This window comes from Exophiala spinifera (assembly GCF_000836115.1).
Source record: "Exophiala spinifera strain CBS 89968 unplaced genomic scaffold supercont1.1, whole genome shotgun sequence".
Classification (NCBI taxonomy): Eukaryota; Fungi; Ascomycota; class Eurotiomycetes; order Chaetothyriales; family Herpotrichiellaceae; genus Exophiala; species Exophiala spinifera.
Genome location: NW_015622513.1, coordinates 4271548 through 4296325, shown reverse-complemented (window position 1 = coordinate 4296325; position 24778 = coordinate 4271548). Strand labels below are relative to the sequence as shown.

The 24778-nt window shown below is 51.9% G+C and overlaps 10 protein-coding genes across 10 annotated transcripts; 6 read left to right on the top strand and 4 right to left on the bottom strand.

Annotated features, from left to right (window-relative positions):
- Window positions 1-18: 18 nt before the first annotated feature.
- Window positions 19-1790, top strand: PV08_01574 (uncharacterized protein; the record flags this gene model as incomplete). Its single annotated transcript, XM_016375935.1, has 5 exons — window positions 19-144; window positions 204-388; window positions 450-934; window positions 993-1318; window positions 1368-1790. 5 exons carry the CDS (start codon window positions 19-21, stop codon window positions 1788-1790), a joined length of 1545 nt encoding a protein of 514 aa, XP_016241211.1.
- Window positions 1791-2886: 1096 nt separating this feature from the next.
- On the top strand, window positions 2887-3423 carry PV08_01573 (uncharacterized protein; the record flags this gene model as incomplete). Its single annotated transcript, XM_016375934.1, has 1 exon — window positions 2887-3423. One exon carries the CDS (start codon window positions 2887-2889, stop codon window positions 3421-3423), a length of 537 nt encoding a protein of 178 aa, XP_016241210.1.
- An 837-nt stretch (window positions 3424-4260) lies between these two features.
- PV08_01572 (proline-tRNA ligase) lies at window positions 4261-5988 on the top strand (the record flags this gene model as incomplete). The annotated part of the gene is made up of 1 exon (XM_016375933.1): window positions 4261-5988. One exon carries the CDS (start codon window positions 4261-4263, stop codon window positions 5986-5988), a length of 1728 nt encoding a protein of 575 aa, XP_016241209.1.
- A 1011-nt stretch (window positions 5989-6999) lies between these two features.
- Window positions 7000-8233, top strand: PV08_01571 (uncharacterized protein; the record flags this gene model as incomplete). The annotated part of the gene is made up of 2 exons (XM_016375932.1): window positions 7000-7219; window positions 7287-8233. 2 exons carry the CDS (start codon window positions 7000-7002, stop codon window positions 8231-8233), a joined length of 1167 nt encoding a protein of 388 aa, XP_016241208.1.
- Window positions 8234-9405: 1172 nt separating this feature from the next.
- PV08_01570 (serine/threonine-protein phosphatase 4 catalytic subunit B) lies at window positions 9406-10786 on the bottom strand (the record flags this gene model as incomplete). The annotated part of the gene is made up of 2 exons (XM_016375931.1): window positions 9406-10720; window positions 10770-10786. The coding sequence occupies 2 exons, from the start codon at window positions 10784-10786 to the stop codon at window positions 9406-9408; spliced, it is 1332 nt and encodes a 443-aa protein (XP_016241207.1).
- Window positions 10787-11440: 654 nt separating this feature from the next.
- Window positions 11441-11908, top strand: PV08_01569 (uncharacterized protein; the record flags this gene model as incomplete). The annotated part of the gene is made up of 1 exon (XM_016375930.1): window positions 11441-11908. The coding sequence occupies one exon, from the start codon at window positions 11441-11443 to the stop codon at window positions 11906-11908; it is 468 nt and encodes a 155-aa protein (XP_016241206.1).
- A 681-nt stretch (window positions 11909-12589) lies between these two features.
- Window positions 12590-13767, bottom strand: PV08_01568 (uncharacterized protein; the record flags this gene model as incomplete). Its single annotated transcript, XM_016375929.1, has 2 exons — window positions 12590-13573; window positions 13627-13767. 2 exons carry the CDS (start codon window positions 13765-13767, stop codon window positions 12590-12592), a joined length of 1125 nt encoding a protein of 374 aa, XP_016241205.1.
- Window positions 13768-15527: 1760 nt separating this feature from the next.
- PV08_01567 (uncharacterized protein) lies at window positions 15528-18426 on the bottom strand (the record flags this gene model as incomplete). The annotated part of the gene is made up of 7 exons (XM_016375928.1): window positions 15528-15981; window positions 16073-16904; window positions 16956-17039; window positions 17095-17310; window positions 17359-18038; window positions 18092-18236; window positions 18282-18426. The coding sequence occupies 7 exons, from the start codon at window positions 18424-18426 to the stop codon at window positions 15528-15530; spliced, it is 2556 nt and encodes an 851-aa protein (XP_016241204.1).
- A 1608-nt stretch (window positions 18427-20034) lies between these two features.
- PV08_01566 (uncharacterized protein) lies at window positions 20035-21942 on the top strand (the record flags this gene model as incomplete). Its single annotated transcript, XM_016375927.1, has 1 exon — window positions 20035-21942. The coding sequence occupies one exon, from the start codon at window positions 20035-20037 to the stop codon at window positions 21940-21942; it is 1908 nt and encodes a 635-aa protein (XP_016241203.1).
- Window positions 21943-22555: 613 nt separating this feature from the next.
- PV08_01565 (uncharacterized protein) lies at window positions 22556-24565 on the bottom strand (the record flags this gene model as incomplete). The annotated part of the gene is made up of 1 exon (XM_016375926.1): window positions 22556-24565. One exon carries the CDS (start codon window positions 24563-24565, stop codon window positions 22556-22558), a length of 2010 nt encoding a protein of 669 aa, XP_016241202.1.
- Window positions 24566-24778: the final 213 nt, after the last annotated feature.

Here is a 24778-nt window from a genome sequence, read left to right as displayed (position 1 = left end):
ACCACGAATTGATCACTCATGGCCGAAACCAGCAGTCACCTGAAGGCCGTCCATGGCAATGAGAAGATATTGTCGGGGCCTGGAGAGAACAATAGCCTCGAAATGACTGTGTCTCTCGTGCATGGCGATGCATCGGAGCTCAAGGTAGGAAGCTACTGGAGATACTGGGATGCAAATGACATGTCTAACATAATATGATCCAGAAACGCTTCACCTCTCTGAACATCCTCGCAGTATGTGTTACACTCATGGCTACATGGGAAGCCATAGGCGCCGTGTTTGTGGGAGGACTCGTCTCAGGTGGCCCTGTTGCTCTGCTATATGGTTATATCCTTGCCTTTATCGGCACCATCGCGACGTGCCTCTCTCTGGCAGAGCTAGCATCCTTGTAAGTACCGGCAGCATTCATTTCATGGCAACTCTGGAGCGACTTTGGCTTACTGGAGCAGGTGTCCCTCGAGCGGTGGTCAAAACGAATGGACGTCTATACTCGCACCTCCCGATTATGCCCCCTTCTTCAGCTGGTTGACAGGTTGGATCACAACCCTTGGCTGGCAGGTGTTCACCGGCAGTGCAGCCTTCCTGGGAGGACTACAAATCCAGGGCCTAGTGGTTCTCAATTACCCCGACTATGCTCCAAAAAGATGGCAGGGTACTTTGATGTACTGGGCGATACTGCTCGTTTCCTGGCTGGTCAACACTGTCGGCATCAAACTCATGCCACTGGTCGAAAATGGGGTCCTTTTCTTCCACGTACTCACCTTTCTCGCTGTCCTTATTCCGCTCGTGGTACTCTCTCCCCACAAGAATGCCGACTTTGTTTTTACTTCTTTTGACAATAATTCTGGCTGGAGTAGCGACGGTGTCGCATGGTGTCTGGGCTTGCTCAGCGCGACCTACGTTTTGGCCGGGTACGATGGTTCGTGCCATTTGAGTAAGACTTTCACATTCCGTACCCATACACATGTATCCCGGCACTGACAGAGGACTAGGTGAAGAGATGCACAATCCCAGTGTGGTACTTCCGCGTATCATGATCGGCACTGTCCTCATCAATGGCACACTGGGTCTAGGGTTCCTTTTCGCCCTTCTCTTCTGCCTCGGGAACATTGACTCGATACTCAGCTCCTCTACTGGATTCCCTATTATCCAAATATACTATAACTCGACAGGATCTACTGCTGCAACTGTGGCGCTTATGATGCCTTCGATCCTCATTGCTATCGCGTCTACATTTGGACTGCTAGCTTCATCCTCGCGGACGCTGTGGGCTTTTGCACGAGACAAAGGAATACCGTTTTCGGACTACTTTGCTCATGTAAGGCCTCTACCACTGAAGAAAAGAACTTTCAATAACAAAATTCTAGGTCGATAAAGGATCGTCGCTACCGAACCGAAGTATCGCCTTCAGTGTCATCTTCCTAGCCTTGCTGGGGCTGATCAACATCGGATCAACCACTGCATTCAATGCAATCGTGTCGTTGGCAGTCGTGGCGCTCTACACTTCATATCTGATTCCCATCATTCTCCATGCAATCCGCCGAGTCAGAGGACCGCCACTGACTTATGGTCCGTTCAGATTGGGCGTTTTCGGTTTGCCCTTGAACATATTCGCGACTATTTACAGCATCTTCATCGTAATATTTCTCTTCTTCCCACCATATCAACCAGTGACAGCCGTCAATATGAACTACGCATGCGTAGTCTTTGGGGCTGTGGTTATTTTCAGTATTTTCTGGTGGTTTGTGCGCGGAAGGAAGACATATACTGGTTCAGCTAGGCAAGAATGATATATAAACGTGAGCCACAAGAGTTCAATACGGATACCGTTGACTTGAGTTCGAGAGCATGTTACAAGTCGGCCTCACTACAGGCCGTACATGAACCTGTTACAAGGCACCAAGTCAAGCAAGGTGTTAGGAATGCCTGAGGGATAAGCAGAGTGACAACACAATAAAGGGAATAGGCCTTCCTATCTGGGGGTGCTCAGATACAGAAACTCCGAGCACACCTTAAGGTCAGGAAAAATACCTAGATTTTCCTTTCCTGAGGCAAAGGATGCCGTTTCGCGACGTCGTCCGTAGCCGCTTTTGACGATTGGACGGACGCTCCTTCTCTCTGATTCGACCATTACATTAGTCGCCGAGCCTTTGGGACAACTGTCTCCCCCGCGGCTCTTTCAGGAAACCAGGTGATGCTGCTCTGACGCTTACTGCACAGACATCATTTCTGCTTCTGAATACTGACCCATGAAAATCACTACGGGTTCGTATATCATGGGATCCGCTATTGCGGGCAGACCATCAGAAAGCCTGGAAGAAGAGGTCTTCTTGGAGCCAGGTCATGACCACCATAAGGTACTCCATCTTCCAATCACCAGATGTTGGCTAGGCATAGAAAACGTACCTTACTGTGAACCCGACTAGGATACTTCATACATCTTGTTTAGTGATCGCTTCTGGCACGTCAATAACGTTCGGAGTCACAAAGCAAAGTACAAGTTGGGTAGGTATGTAGGTGGCTGTCCTTCCCCCCTTTTCCATCCCCGCGTCGTCGGCCTCACCTCCAAACGGCTCGTGCTACGACGACAAGGTCTATACGATGCCATAAACCAATACGGAATGACTACCACAAGCCCTACGAATTAGGCTGAAGTGCTAACCCCTCCCCCCATCCTCAACGTTGTCGTCAACGTTTCAGTCTCACTCTCACTCTCACTCTCAGGTCAACGAAACCTACATACGGTGGTGATGCTCTAGATATTCTTGAGCCCCCCAAATAGTACAGACTCGGTGTGCCTCCTCACGTCCACCCTACTCAAGCAGAACGCATCCAATCTCACACTTTTCCTCGCGCCAGAATTGTAACACCCCACAAAGCGGCACAATGTCAACCACCAACACGAGCGACCTAGTCCAACGTCTCGCCGACGAATCCAACATTCGCGATCTCGTCGCCCGTTTCGCCAACGCATGCAGCCCGCCGGACATGGCTGCGTTCGCGAAACTCTGGGTCCCAGACTCCGATACCGAGAGCGAGAGCGCGAGGGCCGTCTGGACACTCAGCGAACCGTTCGCCATGTCCGAGACTGGCGTGTCATCGATCGTCGCCATGATGGGAAGGCTGTTGGAACAGTGGGATTTCTTTGTGCAGCTCGTTCACTCCGGCGTGATCGAGATCGACGAGACCCACGGGGCAACCAGCACCAGGGCGACCGGCCGTTGGATCCTGCGCGAGGTTGCCAAGGGCGCAAGCAACAGCGAAGCGTATTACAACAACTTCGCCGTCTACGAAGATCAGTACGTCAAGGTGGATGGGAAGTGGTACTTTACCCGCCGCGACTATAAGTACATGTTTCTTGACTCCGGACCGTTTGGGGGAGACGCGTGCCCGCCTATCAAGGGGTGGTATGGTGGGAGATGATCGTTGCCATACTCCCTATGGACTGGGCATTAAACAGTAAGTTTGTCTGGTGACACAATCAGGGTTGGGATTGGTCATGGGTTGCTTGGTGAGTAGGTGAAAAGGAAGAGGAAGCATTGGGGAACATCCGAAGCCTCCTTTTTTACTGATTTAATTGTGGACCACCACGAAAACAATCTTCCATACTGTCCAGGATCCCGTCGGAGTTGATGCTATTTCTTCCAAATCCTCAATGACCTTGACAGCGCTTTCCATATTGAGAATAATATTGCCGACGTCAAACAGGCTTCTAGTCTTCGGCGCGAATGTGTTCTACGTCGAAGCGGTCTTTGTAGAAGTCATCCACGTCCTCGTTAGCCGACACCTTCGATTCCACCGGCTTGGGGAAGGCGCTATCATAGATATAATATCCTTGTGCGTGGTGATCTTGTTGCGAATTGAGCCCACAGTCATTGAGTTGGAGGAGCTACTGAGTATAACAAAGTCGTCCACTTGTATGTAGGCCATGCTGAATTAAAGATATGAAATGCTGCAGGAGGTGAAAGAAAAGGGTTCGAGTATATAAGGCAGTCGGCGCCGAGTATCTGCTGCCGCTGAGGCTTCGCTGCAGTTTCCCTTTTAGCGGCCATGGTAGATAATTGTAAAACGTTGCGGGGTTCGACAATTAATGCGGCGCTGAAGGGGCGGAACACACACGACTCATAAATTCAACCAACCACTAGACCTCTTATACGTTGCAGACATTCTACTCGTCCAGAGCATACCACCCAGGAGGAGCTTGTGTTGGTCTGACTCACCGTTCCTGTCCTGTAACTCAGCAATTTTCTTTCCAGAACGATGTCACATTCTCGAGAACCCTCAAAGACCGATCTTCCTACCCGTGAGAAAGAGCCCAAAGTCGCTGCGGAAAAGAAGATGGAAAAGAAGCCGGCGCCAGAGAAGGCCATTGGCAAGAATGAGGCCAAAGCACCGCAATCAAAAGGTGGAAAGAAGAAGAAAGAGGGAGCCCTCCTGATTGGCATCGACGTATCCAAAGACGTAGACTTTCCAGAGTGGTATCAACAAGTCCTCCTCAAGGGTGATATGCTGGACTACTATGACATCTCGGGTTGCTACATCCTCAAACCAGCGTCGCAATTTGTCTGGGACGAAGTGCGCGCTTGGTTCGACCAGAGAATCAAGAAGATGGGGGTGAAGAATTGCTCCTTCCCACTGTTCGTCTCTGAGGATGTGCTCTCTCGAGAGAAGGACCATATCGAAGGCTTCGCAGCCGAGGTTGCGTGGGTGACACATGGAGGCAGCACCAAGCTCGAGAAGAAGATTGCCATTCGTCCCACCTCCGAGACAGTCATGTACCCATACTATGCCAAATGGATTCAGAGTTATCGCGACTTGCCTCTGAAGTTGAATCAATGGAACTCGGTGGTCCGATGGGAGTTCAAGCACCCTCAGCCCTTCCTAAGAACAAGAGAGTTTCACTGGCAAGAAGGTCACACCGCTCATCTGACGGAGCAAGAGGCCGGGAAGGAAGTCCTGGAGATTCTAGATCTCTATGCCGACATTTACGAACAGCTCCTTGCGGTTCCAGTGATCAAGGGCAGAAAGACGGACAAGGAGAGATTTGCTGGAGGTCTCTACACGACTACCGTTGAAGGCTACATTCCAACAACAGGGCGGGGTATTCAAGGCGGTACTTCTCATTGTTTGGGTCAGAACTTCAGCAAGATGTTTGGCATCACAGTTCAGGATCCAAATGCGAAGACGGAGGAAGAGAAGAAGAACCAACTGCATGTCTGGCAAAACTCCTGGGGTCTATCGACTCGAGTGATTGGCGTCATGGTTATGATTCACGGTGACGACCGGGGTCTTGTCATGCCTCCTCGCGTCGTCGAAACACAGGTGGTTATTGTTCCAGTCGGTGTTACTGCGAAAACCACGGATGAGGAACGAGACGCGCTCTACGGCGAGATCAATGGCCTGGTCGAAGTCCTCAAGGCGGCAAACGTTCGGGCTCTGGCGGATCTCCGTGAAGGGTACTCTCCAGGATTCAAATTTAACGACTGGGAGTTGAAGGGCGTCCCACTTCGACTCGAATTCGGCCCCGGTGAGAGCAAGGGTCACTATGTGACCACGTCCCGACGAGACTTGCCCAAGGCGGAGAGCAAGGGTCAGATTGCCATCAGCGAGCTCAACACTGCCGTTCCGGAGCTGCTCGAGACGATTCAAAAGGACTTGTATGACCGAGCCAACGCTAAGTACAAGTCTCACATCAAACAAGTGACGAATTGGGATGATTTCGTGCCAACCCTGAACGAGAAGAACGTGATTCTGATGCCGTTCTGTTTGGCCGAGTCATGCGAGGACCAGATCAAGGAAATGAGTGCACGCAAGGCCGAGGAACAGAGTGGCGTCCCGCAGGATGAGCGTGCTCCTAGTATGGGAGCCAAAAGCCTGTGTATTCCATTCGACCAGCCAGCGGGAATCGAAAAGGGAGTCACAAAGTGCGGGAACCCCAAATGCTCAAGTTTTGCAGAGGCATGGTGTATGTTTGGGCGGTCATACTAGACACTGGAGCACAAGATAGCAACAGACGTTCCGGCGATAGAGAGAGCAAGATTCTGAAGATTAGGAGTGAGATGACGATGATATGCTCCTCGTCTTGCAGGAGGCCTGGAGCACCAATGCGAGATGTATGCAAGAGATGACGAATGCCAGTCTGCCAGAGTCAATTGCAAGTGCCCTTTCAATATCCGAAGTGATCACAAGACCCCTATCGAGCCCGTGTTTTGAGTATGACTAGAGGGTGTTTGACCAGCGGAACGAGGCTTTGTTAGCTTTATCAAGGTGCAGCGTCGAGGCTGCGTTGGGTACTGATAGGAGCTCTGATTTGGCCAGGAACAGGCTAAGCTCAACCCACCCCATGCGTGCTGGATGCATCGGTGTGAGGCTGCAGTCCAATCGTAGGGGCGATGATGAGGTCGGTCGCTATCGGGAGGTGCTTGGCGGGGGTGTAGATGATACGATTGCTGCCGAAGAGCACGCCATACGGAGTCCAGCATGGTGGAAGACGGCTTCGTAGCGTTGGGAGTGAAAGATAAGAAGCATCAAAGCGACCAGGTCGACGGCAACACCCTGCGTCGAGGGCTGTGGTTGTCTTCGGAGGACCGTGAGTTTGTATGATGCCAGCGACCAGCCTGCACCGGGCGGCCCAGACTGCGCTCTGCCTCCTGAAGGCCTCGTAAATCCCCATATTGATAAAGTGCTCCCTCCTCCACCCGCCCTGTGCTTCTCTTCCACTATTTTGGCCCTGTCCAGTCTTCTGCCCGCAATTGTCAACGTGCTTTACTAAGGCAGACCCCCTCTGCCCCTCTTCAAGGGCTATCCTTCACGTCTTTTTCCTCCTCACGGTTCCAGGCTCAAATAGACTGGCTCTTTCTCTTCCTCCCTTGTCCTTTTCGCCGTCTATTCTGGGGCTAACGGTCCCTATACTTTTCATGTCCATCTAATTTATTTCTGTTCCCTTCTCCGCTGGTCGGCCATGCCAATTGTGGCTGGACGACCAGCAATTTTCAGATCATGGGCCGGCACCATCATCTGAGACTTCCTGAACACCTCTACCTGTCTCCTCCGACTCCTCCTCAACCCTCGGCGGCAACCTACTTGACTTCTGCTTCTTCCTTCTTCGCCATAAACAGGGCTGTACATTATTCTCCTTCAACCGCTTTACTTCACGAGACGGGCCGCCCAGGCGGTTTTGCAGTTGGGGACCGTATACCAGGCTTCAAAACTTCTGCTGGTGAGCACGCGACCGCAGACTGGAGGAGAGTGAAAGAGAAAGACGTTCTGACCAGTACCTGGGACAGCATTTTTCAACACTTTACGAGCCAATCTTGTTCTCGACCCCGATCTCATCCCGCCGTCTCTCCCTACTACGCCAGACGTCCTACGGCCGACCACCATGTCTTCTTCCGGCGGCGGTCTTCCCCCTCCCTCACCTTCTCCCCTTGGGACCGGCGAGGTCTATGCCTATGCTGAAGACGCGGCGGTTGAGTCCAAGAATCCGCTGGATTCGATCCCCGACTTGACCACCCGACCTGCCGTCAGCGAGGATGACCAGGTTGAAGCCCTGCACTTGTTGGCCGACTCGGTCGCTCAGCAGCGTCAAGTCGCGTCCAGCGCCATCATGTACCATCCATTGACGCTCGGCACGTTCGTTCTCTGTTTCGGCCTGGTCTATCAATACCTGTACAAGGGCCAGCGGTCGGACTGGATGCTAATCGGTACTACAAGTGCCGGAACCATCATGGCCATCCTTGTCAGCATCCGGTGGCTCACGGGCGGGTACATTGACGAAGCCGAGAACATAGGCACATGGAAGTGGCTAAACAAAGGCCGCCAGGCCAATGATGGTTTGGCTGTCGGAGACGCTGACGAGATTCTTTTGACTCGATTCGGCGATGAGGTAATCGGCACGGTCATCGTACGAGGCGAACGAGAAACACCTGCCGGGGGCGGTCCACGGAAGCCACGCAAGGGTGCGCCCACGACGGGAGTGATACGAGGCTGGACCGTCAAACGTCGATACCGCCGCAAAGGGGTTGGCCAGGGTCTGCTTGAGGAGGCGGTCAAGTTGTGCCAGACCAAGGGCTGGAATGGACCGGAGTTTGCCGCGGATCACGCCCACAGCGCGCGGCCTTTACCTGCCACCTTTGCTGGCACCTTCGTCAAGAGAGAACGCCAGGCCCGTGAGATGCTGGAGAAGGTCAAGGAAGACATGACGCCGAGCACGGGCAAAAGAGGGAAAAGATGAGATGAGAGTTCCCTCGACGATCTAAATGCATTTGATTTGCAAACCTTTTTATTTCGCCATAATATGGTTTCGGACTATGCGGACGTGTGTGTGTGTGTGTGTGTGTGTGTGTGTGTGTGTGTGTGTGTGTGTGTGTGTGTGTGTGTGTGTGTGTGTGTGTGTGTGTGTGTGCTTGTGATTCGGACTCTACTGAGATGTGCGAATTGGACCGAGAAGGATGCGAAGGAGCCGATCCCTCGATACATTACTACTACTTGCCTACCGAACTCGACCCTGGATTTTTTGTTGTTTAGTACTGGAAACAGATCCACAGATACCCCGACACAATGTTTTGTTCTTAGTTGATAGTATAGACACGACACGACACGGCATGGCATGACCTCGTTAGATTTCAAACAAGTACTCATCTACCCCTCTCCGTCTCTCTCTCTCTCTCTCTCTCTATCCGCGATTTAGCTCCTGAAAGGTCCTTCTTTGGAGCTGGGGTAGGGCATGTAGGTTGTAGTCAGTCGTTAAAAGTACCCAGCACCGATCCTTCCAACATCGTCGACACGCTGATCACACCTCCACACACACCTACCAGTACGTGTCGCCGTCACGCTCGACGTCGTACGGGCAGAGGTGCCACTTGCCCCTCTAGCACCGTACTTGACACTGACTGGGGATGTAAAGTCGTTCGGTTGGTGGGAATACGGGGAGAAAAAAGGCACACAGATGCGTGAATTCCTTTCCTGTTGGTTTCGGTCCCGAAACATCCATGATCAATCACCTCCCCAAGACTAGGACTCGAAAATTTACAGGCACAACCACGACCGACCACAAGTGTATGTACCGCTTCTCATCATGAAAACCTTGTTTATTTTGTATTCGTCTTCTCTTTCTGGTCCCGTGCACAGCGCCAGGGAAGTAAGCACCCAGTGAGAGGGGGTGGGGCGTTGGGAGAGCAACTCCAGGCTGACCTCGCTGAGGGATTTTCTCTCTGAAAAAGGAAAGCTTTGAAAAGAAAAAGAAAAAGCTATACGCTATCCACCCATTCTCCCCGCCACCAAACAACAGCAGGAATAAGGAAACGGGCAAAGGAAATAAAAGAAAAAGGGGGCTAGGGACGCAGGACGTGTGGCTAAACCGAGGTAGGGAGGTAGGTTCCTTGGTCCAAAGGTAGTGCGGTGTTGTTACAAGAAATACTCGCCGACGGGTTTCTTAGCTGGCATGCCTCTTGTGCCTTGCGGCGCGGCCTCAAACACCCTGTACCGCCGTCCTGGCGTGGCGAGGTTCCAGAGTACCCCGGTGCCGCCACCGTTGCCGTCTCCTCCGACCGGTTCCCTGCGTCCTTGGTCGCCGTTCGCGCGGGTGATGCAGCCGCCGTTGCTCCCGTCTTCGCCGAGTTCGAGAATGGCAGCGACGTTGCCACATCGGTAGCAGTAGTTGGGCGCCGACCAGACTGTTACTATTGTCTTGTCAAACATCTCCTTGTATCCTTCCATGACGAGCTGGTGGGCTCGCGCGATCAACGACAGATCGTTCGTGTGGTTGAAGTGACGGACAATATCCGCACCGAACAAGAAACCTGCGCCGCGAGGGGACAGGCCCCAGCCTTCAATCTCGTCGGGGTCGGACCAAAGGAGGTCACACATCGCACCTTCGTGCGGCACTTCTTGTTTGCGGTCTATTAGTCGGATTTTATCCACTGTGTCGATTAGAGGTGACAGACCGCCGTGGACGCACAAGACTGCGCCGGTTGTTGATGTGGGTGGGTTGAATAGCGATGCCCCTGGAGAGCCTTGCGAGGGGAGAGATGAGGTTGGATCGAGCGGCGAAGGGACGTCCATGTCCGGAGCGGGTGATATGCGACCGGCGTTTACGGAGGATTGGGAGTTGAGGTTTAAGCCAGCAAATTGCCGGCGGAGAGTCTTGCTTATGAGATCGCCGTTAGCATTCAACACTTCTGACTCGACATCATCGTCGTCGTCGGGCGGGAGCGTGGACTGGGTATTGTCGTTGAATGACTGAGACGTTGACGGTGGTACGTCGGTGGTTGCGCCGAGGATGAGTGCGCCGAGCGCAAGGTAGTCGAAGACTTCGCAACAGTACCGCCACACATTCGCACTGCCGTATTTGCGAATGCATTCGTCGTAGAAGCCGTATACCGTGGTGATCTGCCGGGATTCGTGATTGCCGCGAATGAGTGTAATGCGATCGGGATAGCGGACTTTCAAACACAATAGAAGAAGAAATGATTCAAGAGAGTAGAACCCCCGATCGACAAAGTCGCCCATGAACAGGTAATTTGTGTCCGGGACATCACCTCCCACACGAAAGAGTTCCATGAGGTCATGGAATTGTCCATGGATATCGCCACATATCGTGACCGGAGCATCGACGGTGACGACGTTGCCTTCTTCTATGAGCAGTTCGCGCGCTTTGTAACACAGTTCGCGCACTTGAGGCTCGGGAATAGGTCTGCATGCGCGCAGTTGCGCGATGGCCCTGGGAGAGTCAGAAGGGGTCAATAAGTGAAAACAGCCACGAAACTTACTTGTCGAGGTCGCTCATCGCAGAGCCAATACGTGCTACCTTGAATTCCTCCGCATGGGTGTGGGAGATGCGGTCTTATTCGAGCTTTGTGGTGATGGTGGTGGCGGGCGAAATTGCGCGAGACCTGCTCGTTCAAGACCTGAGAGTTCGCAGGTTGACGATTTAGGGAGTGACTCTGGCAGAACTATCCCCGGCAGTTTACGAATACTCTGTAGATCGTCAAAGAGGTACTCGTAGATGTCTGTGTGTTTGAGTTCCGATCGATATGTCTATGTTGCAACGAGGTGGTAGAGATGCGCTGCGATGCCCAGAATCGCGGAGACTGAAGAGCGCAGCCAGATGAGATAAGATTAGATCCCGATCGCCAAAGCCATCCAGCCACCAACCAATCTCCATGCCGTTAATTCTGGACTCGTGAAGCTTCCCAAGGTCAACGGCCTCAAAAGTCGAGTTAAGCTAGAGCTTTCGCTCGCTCACTCCCGTCGCGTCCTAAGTCCTTTGCCTCGCCCAAGAGGCCCATTCCTCTTGCAGGGCATTGTCGACCTCTTATCAGGTTGTACTCTTCAAATCCTCCCGGTGCAGCTTCATACAGTCTCAATGCTCTGCTCTTAACTCAAAATTCCTCACACCACTGGCTCCGTTGAGAACCGGCCATACTACTACTGCTCAAAGATGCCTCCCCACTTACACCCTCGCTCAACGGCTACGTCTACACTCTTTGCCGGCACTCTTCTCGCCTCCTTTGTTGTTGTTGGCATTCCACATCTCTTTCCATGCCCCCGGCCGCGACGGGGGTACGCGGACACAGAAATACAGTTTGATGAAGATGGGAAACCAGTTCGGAGAGTTAGGCGGCAGCGAGGAGACGGGCAACCTGTCTCGACAGCAGAACAGATATCAGACCTGAAGAGGACAACGACTCAGCCTCAACCCAGAGCACCACGGAAGGGTCTCGCGGACCTTAAGAACCTAGAGGAAGAAGCCGCATTATTCAGAGAATTACAAAGAGAGGCAGAAATGCTAGAGAAGGCGGATAGAGAAGCACGAGAGTGCCCTGTTCCGAAGCCAAGTGGCATCTTGGGACGATTTCTCGGATTCGAAGACAAGAAAGTTGCTGCAGTTATGGACGAGAAGAGCTGAAGCGGACAAACCCTTCTGAACAGTATAAGAATACCGGATTCTACCTCTGATCACATGAGGTGCAAGATTCGATCACAGTCCGCACTTATCAGAGGCCTATGAAGAGACTCAAGGAGGCAGAAATGCCATTTTCCTGGACCGCCCTGAAAGTAAAGCCACTACCGGGCACCCATCCAACCCAGGACAGCCATTTCAACAAGGATACGACAAAGTAAGTACAACTGCTGCAGGTTGTCCGAAAGTAGATCAAAGCCGCCGCTGCAATTGTTCAGTCGAAGTTTGCATTACAGCCAGCCAGCACTAAGCTATTCATCGGTGAACGGTGTGCATGAGAGATACCCGAGATGCAAACCACATTGTCAAATGTGTAGGAGGGACGGTATCACTGTGTCGACTGGAATTTTAACGGCGGCCTTCGGGAGTCTATTCCAGCACTCTGATTCCTTTATTGCGGAAAGGCTGCAGCGTCCAGCGCAGCGAGGAACATGGTGCATACGGCAGGCACTTCAATCTCAACATGATTACGAAAGTGATACAAGCACGAGCAAGACATCGTTAACAACTCGGAGCCGAGAAAGTAGTCAGAACAAAACCATTCGAGATCGCCCGCTCATCTTGTTCATATCCAATTTACCATTCAAGAGGACGCCTTGTCCAGATATTCAAACGTCAATGGCTCCTCTACTCTTTCAACTTTCTTCCTGTCTTCCAATCCACCTCTTGGGCGATTTTTGTCATCCTTTCAAACACTTTGCTGCCCACGTACCTCCAAAATCCACCAGCCCTGATGCAGACTTCCCTTTGCTCGTGCTCAAATGTCCTGAGATCCTCTTTGATCTCTTTCTTCAAGTTGGCAATGATCGCTGCCGCAGACGCACCTGTATCGCCGCCGGCACCCTTGTTCCCTTTCTTCGGGCCAGAACCTGGGCCACAGTGACCGATATGCGCAGGGTCGATGCCGAGATTGGCCAAAACAGCAGTCACAAGGTCGTCCATATCGGCTTCCTTCTCCTCAGACAGTTCTGACTTTCTCCTCTTTCCCTTGACGCAGTTGCCACTCGACCTCTGCCTTTCTCGGCCAGTCCTGCGCTTTCGAGCAATGCTGAACAGGAGTTGCTTCTTGTGTGCCTCAATGCTTGCCACAAAGCTTCGATTTCTGTTGATCACGTCTTCAACAGTCTTGTCTGTTGCGAGAGGATGACTGGCGGCAGCTTCTGCGGCATGTTCACCATGCAGGACACGCTCGACAGCTTCGATGTCCTCACTGCGCACTGGGACGGACTGCCTCCTTTGGTTTTTCGCCGCCTTTGCCCAAGACCTTTCAGCTTTGAATGCCTTTTTGGCAGCGCGGACCTCGGCCTTGTTCTGCTTCCTTTGTGGATAGCCCTCATTGTCACCGGCCGTGCTTGTACTTGCGACAGTCTCTGAAGCGTTGCCTGGCTCTGGCTCATTCAAGCTGGGCCTTTCTTCTTCAGCTCCTTCATTCGTGCTTGCGTCGTCCTCTTGATTGGCACCCTCCTCGTCATCTTCCCAAGCAATATCGGCAAATCGGTGAAAGTGAGGCTGTTCGGCCGCATTTTCCAGGCTTAGGCGTTCGATCTCAGCCGCAAGTCCCGTTGGATCTTCTCCGACAGCCTGTCGGTAGGCAACCACAAGCTCTGTGATCTGTTACACAGTGGGTCAGTGAATCTACGATCATGTCCAATGATGGGAGGTACACACTGTCCTATGCCTTTTGTGGTGGTATTCATCTGTTGAAACACAAGCTGCACACTTATGACTGGTCCCAATTGCATGCATTGTTTGGTGGTATCGGTAGCACGGAATTGAGTGGACACCATAGCAAGTCTGGCGTGCATTTGGGTTACTCATTTTCATCGAGCAGCTCCAACAACTGTGTTCTGGGCCCCAGGTTAGTAACTCTTGTCATATAGTGCTTATGCCATTCATATTCTTTGGGGGACCCACCAAGACCAGAGGCGGCCTCCCATCGAAAGGGGTTGTTTGGAATTGAAGGGTCCATCTCTCTGTCACGTCTTGATGACCTGGTGGTGTCCGAAACGATACCCCAGCGAGGCGAGTATAGGCTGAATGTCAAACACAGATACCGGCGGTCACTACGATGGGAAAGTCTTGGAGAGATCCTTTGTGACGTGCTAGACGCGACGATGGTTGATGCGACTGTTGTGATGCTTGGTGAAACCTGGATTGGAGTGAATACCACTTCCTTTGCTGCCCGATCTCTCTGATGAAGGATGCCTGGAGACAGTGAACTTCTACAGGACGCGTGGTCGTGGTCGCGTTCGGAAACTCCTCGGACACGATATATCTGCTTGTCCTTCCAGTGTTTGTATGCCGACTCCCACCGTCTCTGCGAGCTATATAAGTATTGAGGGGAGCAATGCAAACCGCTCCCTAAGCTAGAGGCCAGCTTCCATTGATATCGTTCGACAGAGGACCATTGCTGAACAATGAGCTGAGAAATCTGACCGACAAAGTGGCCTGGTGTATGGGTGAAGCAATGTTTGCTCGAGACATTTGACAAAGGAGTGGAAGACATATTGATCCACCTTTTACGATGAGATGAGTCGAGAGACCTCTAACGGGGAGGAACTGATCACAGTCGATAAGGTCCGGGCACGAGACAAAGGATGCTGTTCTCGGATGCTATATGTTCGACCTGATTAGAACCACTCTCAGTGTCGCAAAGGCGCAGTGGTGGTTTCGCCGGTCCCCTTTTTTCTGCAGCCTGCCGCAGGCGAACCAGTCTGACGCAGAATCCCGTCGTGGATGAGGATTGAGGAACCAGCCTGTGCTTCTGGGAAATTAGGTGTCAGCTAGAATAAGACGGCTCTTCGGCCAACAAAGGCCATCGAATACAGGTACCGAATATGGGCTTTCATGCGGCAGTATCAGAAAAAATGTCCGGCATTTCTCACGTACGATGATATCAGCCCATCTAGCCCGTACCAACTTGATTGCCTCGTCATTCCCTCGCCGTGTGTAACTTGACTGAGATCTGTAAAGGGACGGACTTTGGTCGCATCCTGGTCAGGATGGGTTACTTCTACACGGAGTACCAGTACAGGCCATCCATCCGGTGGATCCCTACTACCCGGGTCAGATTGATACAAAATCGAGAAATGGGCAAACAAAGGTCCACTAAATTCTTTGGGGATCGACATACGAGAGAACGCCACAGACACGCCAGAATGCTTCAATTACGGATTCGGATGTGTATATAGAGTTTGCTACCTATGTATAGTTATTTGTTTGTAAAGGAATGTTCGTAGGGCTGGGGGGTCGATGTGTGGATGTGTTCCTCTCCACGTAAGTTGGTCTCGTTACTCGTACAGTACCAACTCTCCGACATCCATCTCCTAGGCAGACTGAACGGTGCATCCGGCGACGAGAATACTAAGTGCGCATCATATCACAAAGTCGAGAGTCCATGTAAACGAGTACCTCCGAGCTTCTTTTGACAGATTGCCCATCATTCCACCAAATCTGCATTGCATGCCATGTCTTCAGAGGCCTCCCCGTGCTCAATTTTTGCCTCTTGTGCCTTCTCTCTCTCTCTCTCTCTCTCTTTTGTAGGCGTCGGGCCTCACTCAATAAACTAGGCGGTAGGCGTGTCCCTGACAAGTCTGGCTGTGCACCACACATAGGGATAGTTTCTCTGATACCAGTTCACAAACGTCTTTCTCAGTGCGATGCGCGGGACGGTGGCCCAGCTTCCGCCTAGACAGATGTTGTGCTTGTCATCGAAGAAATCCGCCGTGTATCCAGGGTACAGCTTCATGGCGGAGAAGCCTTCGTGAGGCGCGAGGGTCGTGCTCGTCCATTCCCAGAGACCGCCGGCGTCGGCCTGGCCGCGAAGCCTGTCGTGGCCGGTGACAGGGGTCGGGTGGAAGTTGCGGAACGCGACGTTGTGAGTGGCCAATGGGATGAAGAGATCGTTTGGGTCGAGGTTGGATCGTGGGTTTGCCGCACTTCTGCCGTTCGAGGCAGCGCCGGTGGGAAGCGAAGGGTCGTGTGGTGGTGTTTCTTCAACGCCCTCGTTCAAGAGATGCCTAGAAATTGCCAGGGTTAGCACCAGAGATCGACGTATCAGGAAAAAGAAGACAACTCCTCAGAGGACAAAATCAAAGAGTAGTTTCATACCCGTTCACTGCTGAGATCAATTTACTCGAAACCTTCTGCACGGTGCTGTCCTGCTGACCGTGCGCATACTGATACAGGCTCCGCGCCTCTTCGACGGTCGGAATCCGCCCGTTGGACCATTCGGCATAAGCTGCAAGCTCATTGTACGATGCCATGACAGGCCAGTCAAGGGCGTATTGGAGTGGGACGAGGCCGTACACGGAACGGACTGATTTCCCTTGAACCCAAGACAGGCTGGCAGTATCCGTGGTATCCTCGTTGCCGTTGGTCCCGCCGTTTGTACCGTTTGCGTACGATGACGGGGATGCAGTCCATGATGCGGGAAGAACCTGTTGCTTGGTGATCTCGAGGAATCGCGCATATTCACCGTTACTAATCGGTCTGGCTTGCGCTTCGAATTCGTGGACTTGAACGGTGCGTGAAGGGCGCTCGTTGTCCCAGCCAAAGTACCTATCCGGGCCGTCGTCGTTCTCAGCATCGTCTAGCCCAATCTTGACTGTGCTGGCGGGAATCTTGTGCCATTTGTTTGGAACACGGCGTGCTCGAGCTTCTGCTGCTAGAGGCTTGAAATCGGGGACACACTCGCCCGGGGGCGGGAGAACACGCTCAGACTGGAGAAGCATGTAAAGGAATGTTTCCAGATGCATCGCTTCATGCTCATAGGCTAGCCAGAGGGCTCGCCCGAGTTTGCGGTCGGTGAAAGCTTCACCATTGTTGATCTTCGCGGTGATTCGAGTTCGTACGCGGTTCTGGTAGTTGAGGATATCGTCAAGCGGTGGCCACGAGTCCGGAATCTCACTGTGGTCGTGGCATACTTCGGGATTATCAACGTCTGGCCAAGCATTAGTGGAATAGTCATGTACGCATGACGGTGCAAACCTACCAGGGTCAATTCCTCGTTCGAAAATTGTCCAATAAAATGCAGGGTCGGTAGGTTTTCCACCTGTAGCCTTGGTGACATGAATGTCTATGATGAAATCTCAGCATCGACGAGGGAAGCGTCGCAGGAACCATGTACTTACCTGCAAATGTGGGAATATGGCCCAGATAAAAAATCAAATCATTTCGTAATTTGATGGGCTTGTTCAGAAGCTCTTCTCTTGGGACCATGGATTTGGTGACTATGTCCCACGCAGCCCACAACTGTTGCCAGTCATTCAAGGTTGGCACAGGGCTTGCGGCAAATTCTGCAGCATCTGTAGGAAAATTAATCGTGGCAGGAGAGAGAAGATGAATGACTGTAAGTTATTAGCAAGAGCTACGATATTCCTCTTAATGCGGCTTACAATAGTCATTAGCATTGTTGGTGTACGCCATTTGCGGAATCAGTCCAGCCTGATGAAACATTTCAGCGCTTTGCGCTTCGGAATATTTGAAGGCGTCTTCCAGATGGATCTTTTCACCCTTTGTGAAAGAGAAATTTCCAGTGTGGATGTCTGTCAGAGCAACATATGAGGCCTGATGCTTGTTGAGCTTTTCATCGTAAAGGCCTTCGATCTGCCATTCATGCTGCTTGAATGCATCATAGCCGAGGATAGCATTGGCATGTGATAGGCCATTGCGGTAAAACTTCTCCGTAACCCGCGGAGTGTCGTTATAGGCTCGGTAAACGCGGTCTGGTTGCTGACAACCGTCGATTCCTACAAGGATAGAGTCCGACGATGTAAGCGCTTCTTTGAAGTTGGCAAGAAATCGAGCAGCGTTCTCGGGCGTGAAGTTGCCAATCGATGAACCCATAGTCATTATACAAGTGCTTCGATCATCCTTCCGAACCCTTTTCAGCCAGTCCAGAGCGTCATCGTATGTGCCGTGCAAGGCATTGAAGGTGACATATCGATATGCGGTGACATCGAGTTCGGAAAATGTCCGCTTGAGCTCTGACAAAGAAAGGTCTAGTGCGTAGTATTCTACGGGCTTTTGGGCCTTTTCGAACGCTCTCAGTAAGATATCGATCTTACGGAGGTTTCTGTCACCGATCAGTATTGGTGCGAAAGTATCACTTTGTGATTGTGATCGCACCCGCTTCCAAGTTCCACTAAACGAGCGTTTGCTGGGATCCGTGAGGCAATGGCACTGGCATGTCTACTCAGGGCCTCGATTTCAGCGTTGGTAAGGTAGTATTCATCCACATAGGTGATCTCCTCAAACAGCTTCAATCCTTTTTCTGTGATTGTTTAGTGTTTGTCTCACATAGCCAGAACCTCTATACCATCATATAGTAACAAAGTCGGAAATGTGCGAGCCTCTCCATCAACAGGATTCAACGAGCGACTAAGTGTCTCTAAAAGAGACTGGTCCGACTTGTCTGAGCGAATATCGTAAATTGGTACTCCGGCAGGATCGAAGGACCCCATATTGGCAGATTTTCTTTTAGCAAGGCTTTTGTCCTTTTCAGGAACGGGAAGGCAGTCCAAATGGAACAGGGTAAGACTTGTCTGTGATATATATGGTGATGATGGGAAGCCGTCATGCACTCGTTTCGAAGAGGTACGTGCAGGCTTCTGACTCCACTTTACCTTTGACCAAACAAGGCAATTGATGTGTGCTAATCAAGTTGGGATATTTTAATGACTTCCGGAGCAAAGTGGCTGAGGTAATAATAAGCCATCGCAGACACCTCAAAAACGTTGCCGAGCACAAAACCAACAAACTGTCATCGAGTTTAGTCTGAGCGGCGGACGTTGTGGAGCATCCCACGCATCGGTGTCCGGGAGGACCCAGAGATGGACGTGGGAAGGGGCTCGTGGATGCATGATCTGTCAACATGTTTTTGCATCAGAGATTTCAAAACTAGACCCTTTGGCATCGCCAAAGAAGATCAGGAACGCCGCCATCGAATGATAAGCCAGTCGAAAGCCACGGCAGTTTTCATGACAGGGAATAGTCAGGCCATCGCAGGAAAGTGTGGGGAGAAATGGAGAATGTAGTGCTGACAATGACGACGACAAGTTGAGTGACGAGGGGCATTGAGAACTAAACATCCACTAATAACTCGTATGAGGTTCAGCTTGTGGAACGGTCATGAGCCCCGAGACGCGGCTGGTCGGTTGCACGTACTGTAAGGAGGAGGCTTGTTCCAGCTGCGAATGCTGCTCTCGGCGGGGACAGAGACGTGAAGCTAGGCCGGGGCGGACTTCTCTCTGCTTCCGTGGATGTTCGGAGGTACCAAGCTGACATATTCACAGCACTGATGTTGAACGCCGCTGGAACTTTGTATGCCCATGAGTTGGTTCCAAAACGGACTAGATACTCTGGGGGCAAATTCCGAAGGCAGGCGAGTGATGAGTGGTTCATGCGTATCATACTAGCTTGAGGCTCGGGTCATTCAGGCACCAGGAGCGATCTCAACGGGAAAAGCTCGCAGTTGATGCTGTAAGCGTCGGACAGGAGACGTGCAGCCGAGATATGCAGTGTGGGATGGCGCCCTCTTTGGTGTGTTTCGACGGAAGCACGTTCCCCATCGAGTTGAGCAAAATGACCAGATCGAAAGTCGCCGAACGGGAGGACACTTCACACAAAGAGAATAGCGATAGCAGGGACAGATATCATAAGTCCAGATTGAAGGGTGTGGGAATGAACACAGACAGTATGTGCTAGCTGTATCAGGTATCCTGGACTGAGTTGAGGACTCTCCCTCCTTCTGTCCTGTTGAGATACCTGTAGCCGGCAGAGTGACATCTGCCTTCGTTTTCAACTCATGGCCGGATCAAAGTAGCCCCGATCTCCGTCGCCCGACTAGGAAAACCATCAACACAGAAAAACATTGTATTCGTGCTACAACCACGCTCACCACACACCACATTGCATGGTAGCATATCATACAACGCGTTTTTTCGCGCATCCTGTAGCGGGCATGGTTATACTGCAGGCTCCTATCCTTTTCGTTGTCTGCGCACTCTGGCGATGATTGTCTGTGCACCTTCTCCTGCCTCACCTTAACCCCATCGCGAATTTCAGCAGCCATGTCCAAGTCGGGGAATCTGGCCGCTCTCTCGGCCGTCCTGAACCCCTCAGACATACCGACCGTCTACTACGCAGAAGATCCTCCGTACCTCCCTCGCATACTTGTCTTCTACTGGCCTGTACAGGCTGTAGGCTCGTTGGCTTCTACCTCAAGAATACGCACCACGATTCTCTCCGCAGCAGGCTTCAAGAGCTACGGTGCTTTCTCGGTCGCTCCGAATAGTAGCTACTACTCTGCAGTACACAAGCTTCCAGAAGACAAGCAGAGGGATGATGTCTTTCGTGGTATTGCGTTCGCTCTCTGTCGATACTTTTCCGAAGTGCCAACTGAAGTCAAGAATGCCATTGCCGACGAGAATTTGCACCATGGAATAGCTTTAAAATGGGGGCAAACACACGCGGCTCAAGTTACTGGTAGAATGAGCAGAGTCATCAATGCGGATGAAGTTATTGAAGCACTCAGACCCTTTTCTAAAGAGCGGCCATCAACGCCGCCAACTCCGGTCAAACCTGGCCTGTCGATCAGAAAGACGAGGCCTTCATTCTTGCCCTCCGAGGCCAACAGTAATGGCACCAATAGACTTGGCAATGTGTTCACTCCCTCAAGAAGGTTACCGAGTGGCAATGCAAAGCGATCTCCCTCAGCTACTACTCCTGGAGTCCGGAAAGGAAGCGTTTCACAAGCGCCAAAGCATTCGTTGGACCAGCTGGAGTCACTACGGTTTAAGATGTGCGAATTTGTCGACACTGAAGACAGATATATCACTAGGCTGCAAGATTTGATAGACCTTGTTACCAACCAAGGCCGCACTCAAAAGTCATTGAGCTCAAAACTGCAAGGATCCCGAAACCAGAAAGCTGTGAATGCCATGATCCAGTTTCCTTCGTTACTGGATCAAATCAAGGACTTGAATCTAGCTTTCCTGGATGACATTGAATCGGTACTCTCCAACTCAGAGGATGCAGCCTTGACATTCCTTGATCGAGCGGCCCAACATCCGCAGCTACTTCAAACCGCGAAAGATCCGATGGGAATTTACAGCTTTGCCAAAGTTCTCCTTAACCACTTTCCCAAATTTCCAATGCCGTACAGAGAGTATCTCGACCTTCATTCTCAAGTGGCCTCTAATCTGGACCAATTTTTGAAGGAAGGCACGACCTCGATCCAACAAGCACCGTCGCTGCTTATGGAGCCAGCACAACGTATATCCAGATACGGCCTGTACATCGACACCATGCTTCCGCATGTGCCTCCCAACTTTACGGTAGCGATCAAGACTCTCGAGAAGGCCCGGAAGATCATTGCCGAAATATGTGAAATGGAACCCGCTGCCTCAACGATTCTAGACTCTCTCCGCATTGAGCATGAGTCGCGCAGGAAGGGACTTTCCCCAACAAAACTGCTGTCAGGCCTGACGCGGTCGAATGGTACAGTTCGAGAAGCGCCCGCTTTGACAGGCAGTATCAAAACACGGGAGGTTCCACGTCTATTTCCCAGCTTGGGAAGAAGCTTGAGCCGTCGGCAGAAGACTCCACGACCAGGCCTAGCTGGTATACTATCTGAGCAGGACCCGGAGCAGGTCAGCAACTTGGCCCGAGCCAGTTCACGCAACGACGAAAACAGACCTCTTACTTCAAGTTCGGGTTTGTCTGCTGGATCAGTTGTCAAGAGACCGTTGACCGCAGGATCGGCGACAACAAGCCGATCTGTCCCAAGCCCAAGCCCGGATGCTCGTATCTTGCCCACACGCGAGGCAGTTTCATCTGCTGTGTTTCCCACGAGCTTGGAACACTACAAGGCCGAACTGATGCGTGTCGAGGAGGACAATTACAGACTTCTCCAGGAGAACGCTGATTTGAAACGACAAATCCGTGAATGTAAATGCGGTGGTACGCTGAGGCGTTAACTCCTCTAGGAGACTGTGGTTGGGCCCATGCTGCCACCACGTTGATGCACAAAGCCAAAGAGAATGTAAAGGACGGAGAAGGTGTAACGATTTACGAATAAAACAAACTGCTATGAACTTTGTCGTTGGGTTTCTTGCTTTGGGCGCGTATCTCACGCACATGGATTAGATTTGTTTTCAATTCAAAGCCTATGTATTTTTACAACGAGCAGCATGAATGGCGGCAATGACAGCATTACCATATTGTGTGACACAAGCATCGGATTTTGGTATTTGGAAATGGGAACCTGGCTATGAGGCCACCTTCCTTGCAAGAAGCACCTACGCTGCTTAGATCTCTCTTCTGAAGAGCCCATTGTGTATACGGTCTCTACAACAGAAAGGACAAATTATCCCAAACTAAAATTCCAGTGGCCACTTTGTGCAGCTTACCCTTGCAAAGTAACGAACGTGATACCCAAGACAGTGAATTTTTAAAAAGGCCAAAAACAAGTGGTAGGGCAGCCGCACAGCAAACAAGACCTTGGCTCGTGTTTGCATTGCGTGTACAGATGCATGTACTGATTCCTACACTTTCCTGAATACCACCAGCCTGCCCAATCAGTCTGCGTTTCTAAAACTCGTCGTCATCCTCATCGTACCGCGCCGGCACTTCCGCCCAGCCACTCTGATACCTACGCACGTCACGCTCGCTGTTCAGTCTCAGCATGCGTGCCTGAGCCGCATCTTCGCGCCAGCAGCGCGTGGTGTAATCGTCCGCGGTGGTGACGAGATTGCCATTCCTCGTCCAAGCCACTGCAGTGACTTCCTTGCGATGGGCGTTGACGAGGGCGGTGCCGTGGTAGTAGATGGGCAACGGTGCGTCACTGCTCGAAGACGACGACGTAGCACGGCGTAGACGGGGTGCGAGTGTGGCATTCTCTGGTTGTCGGCGTGCAGCCTTGTTGAGGTATCGTTCGTCCGTGGGGAAGAGGACGGCACATTCCTCGCTGCTTCCCGAGGCAAGGACTTCGGTGTGGTCATTGCTCATGTGACGTAGGGCAAGCTTGTCGTAGAACGTCTGCAGGCGTAGGGACGGGTGCCGGAAGCCATATAAAGGCCCAAGTCCGTGGACGGGCTGGCGGGGCTGACGAGCGGGTCGCAATGCAGATGACGAGAGGGCCATCTCAGGCGCGCTGCCGAGGACGAGGTGTGCTGTAGAGTATGCGTAGATGGTGTGGTCGCGGCAGAGGGAGTAAAGTCTTGACCCGTCGGTGCTCATCGCTATTGAGGTAACGCCGAACTGTCGGTGGTTCTGGTGAGACTGAGGCTCGAGGGTGGCAGAGATCGGATTGGGTCCGCCGGAGCGTTGTTTGTAAGACGTACGCATATCCCAGAGCTTGATGACGGCGTCGTTTTCAGACGCGCTGGCTAGGAGGTGGGGTCGGCTGGCGCTGATGAAGGCACAGGTCGTAACTGCAAAGTCGCTACGAGCGGAGATTGGGATGTGCTGGCGACGGCCTTTCGATGACAAGTTGTTGCGAGCCGTGTGCGCGTCACGGATGTCGTTGATCGTGTTCACTTCTCTGCTACTTTCCAGAAAGGTTGCACTTTCACGTCGGAGTTCTTGGAACATCGTCGAGCCTTTCGCTTTGGCGCAACGCAGATCCCAAAGACAAATACTCCCATCTCTGGAACATGATGCTAGTAAATTGTTTCCGGAGCCTGGCTGAAATTGAACGCGCTTGATCGAACCGGTGTGGCCGACGAGTGTGTGCGTCGAGACTTGCTGCTTCATATCAATAATTCGGCATGTTTGATCTCCGGATGCTGTAGCCAGTAGTGCATCGTCTTCAGATAGTTCCAAATCCATGACTGCGTTATCATGGGGATGCATCTGTAGAAATACTTGGTTGTACGACTGGTCTTGACTGCATGCATCGTGTACACGTACAGTGCCGTCTTCATCACCCACAGCGACCAAAGACACGGTCTTGAAGCCGGTCGCACAAAATGGTAGGGATGCAACCTGCCGGTTGTAGGAGTAGAAATCATCTGCTGAACTGTAGAAATTTGCGGTTTCATGTTGCCAGAGATTGCTGCCATTCGCCTCCACTACCCTATTTCTCACGCCGAGTCGTCTGGATAATGCCGCTGCTGAGGTGCTGATGGCACGATATGGTATTAGAGGAGGTGGGAGTGCTCTGGTCGTGCCCGGGATATCCTCGTCTTCATAATCGTCGTCTGTAGTAAAACACTCGGCAAAGGCCTCAGGTGCCGGGCCCAGGCCTTGAAATTCAACATTGGCGTTTGTGACTACGGAGGCAGGGCCTTTGCGAATCGGGGACGAGGGCAGAGACGGTACTGAAGAAAACGAGATTCTCCTCCTTTTGCTCGGGCGATGTACACTGTCGGCTCGACTGTTCAAAGTGGCTGCAGAAAGATCATGGAGAGCCTTCCTCGAGCTGCGAACCGCTCGCTGGAGGTTCCGAGCTCTGGGCGTGAAGAACTTGTTGAAACGTCTTGGGGTTACGGAAGGGTTCTTCTTGATACGGCTACTTCGGCGAGGACTTCGAACCGCATCTTCGGGAATAGAAAAGGTAACCGTTTCACTATGAGAAGGTCTTTCTGGTGTCTGGTCCATGACCATTGACGTAACGGCAAGATATAAACACTCAGAGCAGGCTTAAGATATCAGCGACTCGAGGCACAGTGGATGGGGACTGTTAAATGTGGCCGAGTAGAGTGATATGTGGCACTGGTCTCCCAAATGGTCATGAGAGCATCGGTCGAGGTGTAGAGGTGCAGGCAAAGGTTGGCTAGAATAGTGGGAGGCGGACATGCATGGATGCTTTAA